This window comes from Pseudophryne corroboree, chromosome 2, assembly GCF_028390025.1.
Source record: "Pseudophryne corroboree isolate aPseCor3 chromosome 2, aPseCor3.hap2, whole genome shotgun sequence".
Taxonomy (NCBI): Eukaryota; Metazoa; Chordata; class Amphibia; order Anura; family Myobatrachidae; genus Pseudophryne; species Pseudophryne corroboree.
Window position 1 is genome coordinate 1,042,103,170 of NC_086445.1, and position 6,000 is coordinate 1,042,109,169.

Below are 6,000 nucleotides of genomic sequence, written 5' to 3' on the forward strand. Positions count from 1 at the left end.
GCAGGTGAGTTTACTACTTTCCCCCTAAGTCCCACGTTGCAGTGATCCTGTTGCCAGCAGGACTCACTGTAAAGAAAAAAACCTAAACTAAACTTTCTCTAAGCAGCTCTTTAGGAGAGCCACCTAGATTGCACCCTTCTCGTTCGGGCACAAAATCTAACTGGAGTCTGGAGGAGGGTCATAGGGGGAGGAGCCAGTGCACACCACCTGACCTAGTAAAGCTTTACTTTTTTGTGCCCTGTCTCCTGCGGAGCCGCTATTCCCCATGGTCCTTTCAGGAACCCCAGCATCCACTTAGGACGATAGAGAAAAATAATAATAAAATTAATAAATGGCAGTGGAGGTTACACTATTACTGCCCAGCTATATGCAGTAATACAATGCTGGCCATAGAACATCCGCGTAATTGCAATACGCACCAGCAATTTGGCCGCACAGAGGACACGACGGCACAAACACATTACAGGGATGGTACGGATGTTTTCCCCGTGAACAGCGGCTATAAGAGTGACTAATTATCAGGCCAAAATCCTGATAATAAATGGGTCCAATAAACTGATCAGGTAATAATATACTACAGTGCAGGGGTTCTCACATGGGGTGCCCCACAGCACTGCGCTGGTGGTCCAGGATTACTTCAAATGATTTATGGTCAATGTACAGTAATAGGCAAAACCAGCGCTGGCGGCTGCCTGTCATAACATATGGGGACACACAGGAACAGATCCTGCCCCTCCCCACACACCTGACCCTAAGGATGACATGTAACACAATTTACTTCTATTCTATATAGAACGTCTCATTAGGAAATGTTTGGCCTAGGGGAGACGTGATAAACATTCTCACACTTTATGGCGCCGTGATTCGCTATAGTGACTTATAAAATCACAACTGCCACAAATACAACTATCAGGCATAGAGTAACAGTAGCGGTATACAACATGTAAGATATAAAGGGGCAGGTATCGGCTACAGAGCGTGGAATGTGAGATATATACGATCTGGTTACCAGAACTAAGATAATGTTACGTATACGCAGCTCCCACACACAGACGGTATCAGTATGATATCCCGCGGACAGGAGACCGTAGGGATGGACATCGATGGTCGATGTTTCTCAACCATCGATGTTTTCATTTCGATGGTAGTGTTTTTAGCATTTAATGGTGCCCCCCCCCCCCCCCCCCCGATGTTTTTCACCATCGAATGATAGTCATTCGATGGTCTTCCGATGGTGGCTTGTTTTTTTTCTAATTCCAAATAGCTATGCCTCCCCTTGCTGCTGGGTCTATCAGGGAAACTTCCTAAGTCAGTTGGAGGCTGTCTGTTTCAGACATGAGCCTGCTCAGCCAGTCCCTTCACCCCCTCCCCTCTCTAGACTGCTGCTAGGCAACAGGGCCCACTGCAAGCTCTGATTGGCTCTCACTGACTCAGAGAGCCAATCAGATCCCAGACCTTACCCTGCAGCAGCAGAAGCCACAGACACTCGGAGCTCAGGAGGATTCAGAGGAGACAGAGTGACATCACTGATCTTTATATCACTCCAGCTATACACCACCACTGATCAGGGGGAATAATTTAGGAGGGCTATGGACAAAGTCCTTGCTTGAGTATGTTTTGGACTGTGAGAAAAACCAAGAGAAAACACAAAAACCATGGAAAGAACATACAAACTCCACACCATAATCATCGGAATTGGTCCCATGTGAGACAGCAAAGCAAACCGCGCACTGAGCAAGTTGCCATCCACATTATTGTAGGAAATTTCCAGCCGGTACGCCGTACCGCTGGGTCGTCCACAATACTGCATTCCGCTGGCTTGGTTCTGTGTGAGGGGAGGAGAGCGCAGCGCAGTGCCTCTCCTGCCCCTCAATTCTCTTGGATGCCCAGTCTCACTCTCCATCGGCGGCGGCGCGGTCAATCTGAATAAGGCACCGGTTTACTAGCCAATCAGAGCTCATGGACCGGCAGCCGTGGCTCCTGATTGGCTGCCGGTCCGCGAGCTCTGATTGGCTAACGAACCGGCGCATCATTTCAGATTGACCCCGCCGCCGTTTGAGAGTAAGACCGGGCATCAAAGAGAATTGAGGGGCAAGAGAGACGCCATGCTACGCTCTCCTCCCCTCACATAGAAGAATCAGAGCCAGCGGTAAGGGGTGGGGGGCAATGAGCGCACAGTGGGACAATGTATATCTGCCACAGGGGGGCATTGTATATCTGACACAGTGGGGGCATTGTATATCTGGCACTGTGGGGGAATTGTATATCTGGCACTGTCAGGCATTGTATATCTGGCACAGTGGGGGCAATGTATATCTGGCACAGTGGGGGCAATGCATATCTGGCACAGTGGGGGCATTGCATATCTGGCACTGTGGGGGCATTGCATATCTGGCACTGTGGGGGCATTGCATATCTGGCACTGTGGGGGCATTGCATATCTGGCACTGTGGGGGCATTGCATATCTGGCACAGTGGGGGCATTGCATATCTGACACAGTGGGGGCAATGCATATCTGGCACTGTGGGGGCATTGCATATCTGGCACTGTGGGGGCATTGCATATCTGGCACTGTGGGGGCATTGCATATCTGGCACAGTGGGGGCAATGTATCTCGGGCACTGTGGGGGCAATGTATCTCTGGCACTGTGGGGGCATTGTATATCTGACACAGTGGGGGCATTGTATATTTGGCACTGAGGGGGCAATGTTACTTCATCATTGGGCATTGTGTGTGTATATTATATATGTATATTATACACACAATGTCCAGTGATAAAGTAATATGTTGCTCAGAGTCTGGCCCTGCCCCCGATCCTAATTACCACATTGCAAACGAAAATGCAGGCTTTTGCGCATGAACTAGTCATATAAATAGTTTTCACCATCGAATACTTTTGATGTGATGGTTAGTAACCATTGCATCGAAAGTTTCAATGGTGGAACATTGCCATCATATGATGGTTTGCTTTCGATGTCCATCCCTAGGAGACCGACGCCGGACTGCCGGCGGCCAGTGCAGCGTGTCCCTTTGCGGGCTTGCTGCGCTCGTCGCGCTCCAGGCCCAGCGGCAACCTTCGCTAGTTTCTCTCTCTCTATAGTATATGTATGTACACACAGAGCTCACAGTACTGTACCCCGGCAGTAATAACAATGGGGCAGATGTATTAAGCCTGGACAAGTGATAAAGCAGTGATAACGCACAGGCCAATCAGCTCCTGTCATTTTACATATTGGAGCTGATTGTTGGTGTGTTATCACATTGCACTGATCACTGCTTTATCACTTCTCCAGGCTTAGTACATCTGCCCCACTGTTACATGCACACTAGTATCACCTATGTGTAGTCAGGTAACCGCCAGGCTAATGTGTATAGTGCAGCGGTTCTGACACGTGGTCCTCAGGACACCCCAACGGGCCAGGTTTTATGTACACAGTACTTTGACTGAGGTACTAATGAAGTTACCTGTGTCCATGTGATTTAACCATCTGTGCCGAGCTATGGATATACCTAGAACCTGGCCCACCACACTCAGAGACCGGAGTGTGGTGAAGAGGGTGTACCGGGGAAACCGGGGTCTGGGAAAGAGGGTGTACCGGGGAAACCGGGATCTGGCGAACACGGTGTACCGGGAAACTGGGATCTGGGGAAGGCGGTTACCGGGGAAACGGGGATCTGGCGAACACGGTGTACCAGGGAAACCGGGATCTGGCGAACACGGTGTACCAGGGAAACCGGGATCTGGTGAAGATGGTGTACTGGGGCCTGTCATAGAGAATGTAATGGCGAAACCAGGGCCTGGCGTAGAGGGTGTATCGGGGAACCAGGGTCTGGCGCAGAGGATATATCGGGGAAACCAAGCCCTGGCGCAGAGGGTGCACTGGGGATAACGGGGCCTGATGTAGTGGTGTATCATGGAGACCAGGTTCTGGAAAAGAGGGTGTACCAAGAAACTGGGGCCTGACATAGAGGGTGTATCAGGGACCCAGGGTCTGGCGAAGAGGGTGTACCGGGAAAACCCGAGCTCAACGTACACAGTGTACCGGTGCCTGTACTGGGGAAACCGGGACTGGCACAGTGGGTGCATCAGGGAGACCTGGGCCTAATGTAGAGGGTGTATCAGGGAAACCGAGGCCTGGCGCAGACGGTGCATTGTGGCCCCTGAGCATGGTGCAGATGGCGCATTGTGGCCCTGGGCCTGGCGCAATGGGTGCATTGTGGCCCCAGGGCCTGGCACAGAGGTTGCATTGTGGCCCCTGGACCACGAGCAGTGGGTGCATTGTGGCCCCTGGGCCTGGCGCAGTGGGTGCATTGTGGCCCCTGGGCCTGGCGCAGTGGGTGTATTGTGACCTTCGGGCCTGACGCAGAGAGTACTGATCTCCCAGGCCTGACGCAGACAGCGTATTGGACCCCCGGGCCTGAAGCTGAGAGAGTACCCAACCCCCGGGCCTGACGCAGACAGAGTACTAGGCTCCGCAGCTGACGCAGGGTGTGTAGTGGGGCCCCGGGCCTGACGCAGCGGGTACTTGGGCCCCGGCCCTGACGTAAGGGAAGTAATGCGCCTCCGGGCCTGACGCGGTGATTGCCTCCTGGGACCCGGGCCCTGCTGCCCCCGCCGGCGGCCTCTCACCTGCTCCCTGTCCTGTAGATGGCGCAGTGGTGTCCGTGCTCCGCTCTCTGGCCGGTATCGGGCCCTCGCCGTCGCCGGTATAACAGCTCCTGCGTGTGAGAGAACTGCGCATGCGCACTGGGGGGCCGCTGCTGCTGCTACAGGGACGCTTCTGGTACTGAGGGCTCGGCCAGTGACAGCGACGTAACGCGTCCTCCGCGGCAGGGCTCCCTGCGGCTTCCGTACCGGCGGCCATTTTACTACACCCCGGCTTCACTCACTCAGTCTTGTGTATGTGTGTGTGAGCCTAGGAGGAGTCAGTGTGTTACACAGAGTAATAATGTGTCAGCGCATACGTGCCTACCTGACCCTCCCCATGAGGGAGAAAATGCTCTGTTCCTGGACTTTCCTGGTAATGTATGATTGCCATCACCTGTGGTGAGCTAGTTAATTGATAAGAAAGGTGTTTCACCACAGGTGATGGCAATCATACATTACCAGGAAAGACCAGGAACAGAGCATTTTCTCTGACGTCCTAGTGGATGCTGGGAACTCCGTAAGGACCATGGGGAATAGACGGGCTCCGCAGGAGACTGGGCACTCTATAAGAAAGATATGGTACTATCTGGTGTGCACTGGCTCCTCCCTCTATGCCCCTCCTCCAGACCTCAGTTAGATTTCTGTGCCCGGCTGAGCTGGATGCACACTAGGGGCTCTCCTGAGCTTCTAGAAAGAAAGTTTAAATTAGGTTTTTTATTTTACAGTGAGACCTGCTGGCAACAGGCTCACTGCAACGAGGGACTAAGGGGAGAAGAAGCGAACCTACCTGCTTGTAGCTAGCTTGGGCTTCTTAGGCTACTGGACACCATTAGCTCCAGAGGGATCGACCGCAGGACCCGTCCTTGGTGTTCGTTCCCGGAGCCGCGCCGCCGTCCCCCTTACAGAGCCAGAAGCATGAAGATGGTCCGGAAAATCGGCGGCAGAAGACTTCAGTCTTCACCAAGGTAGCGCACAGCACTGCAGCTGTGCGCCATTGCTCCTCATACACACTTCACACACCGGTCACTGAGGGTGCAGGGCGCTTGGGGGGGGCGCCCTGAGCAGCAATAAAAACACTTTGGCTGGCAAAATAACCACAATATATAGCCCCAAAGGCTATATATGTGGTAATTACCCCTGCCAGAATACAGAAAAATGCGGGAGAAAAGTCAGCCGAAAAAGGGGCGGAGCCATCTCCCTCAGCACACCGGCGCCATTTTCTCTTCACAGTGTAGCTGGAAGACAGCTCCCCAGGCTCTCCCCTGTAGTTTTCAGGCTCAAAGGGTTAAAAAGAGAGGGGGGGGGGGGGCCACTAAATTTAGGCGCAATATTGTTTATACAAGCAGCTAT

At 52.8% G+C, this 6,000-nt stretch overlaps 1 protein-coding gene across 1 annotated transcript in view; it reads right to left on the reverse strand.

Moving 5' to 3' along the window:
* The window catches only part of KPNA1 (karyopherin subunit alpha 1), a 101,438-nt gene extending 96,578 nt beyond the window's left edge, over positions 1–4,860 (reverse strand). The window contains exon 1 of the mRNA XM_063956832.1: positions 4,633–4,860. Coding sequence (XP_063812902.1) covers positions 4,633–4,744 — 112 coding nt within the window. The 5' untranslated portion in view covers positions 4,745–4,860. The remainder of the gene's footprint in view (positions 1–4,632) is intronic.
* Positions 4,861–6,000: the final 1,140 nt, after the last annotated feature.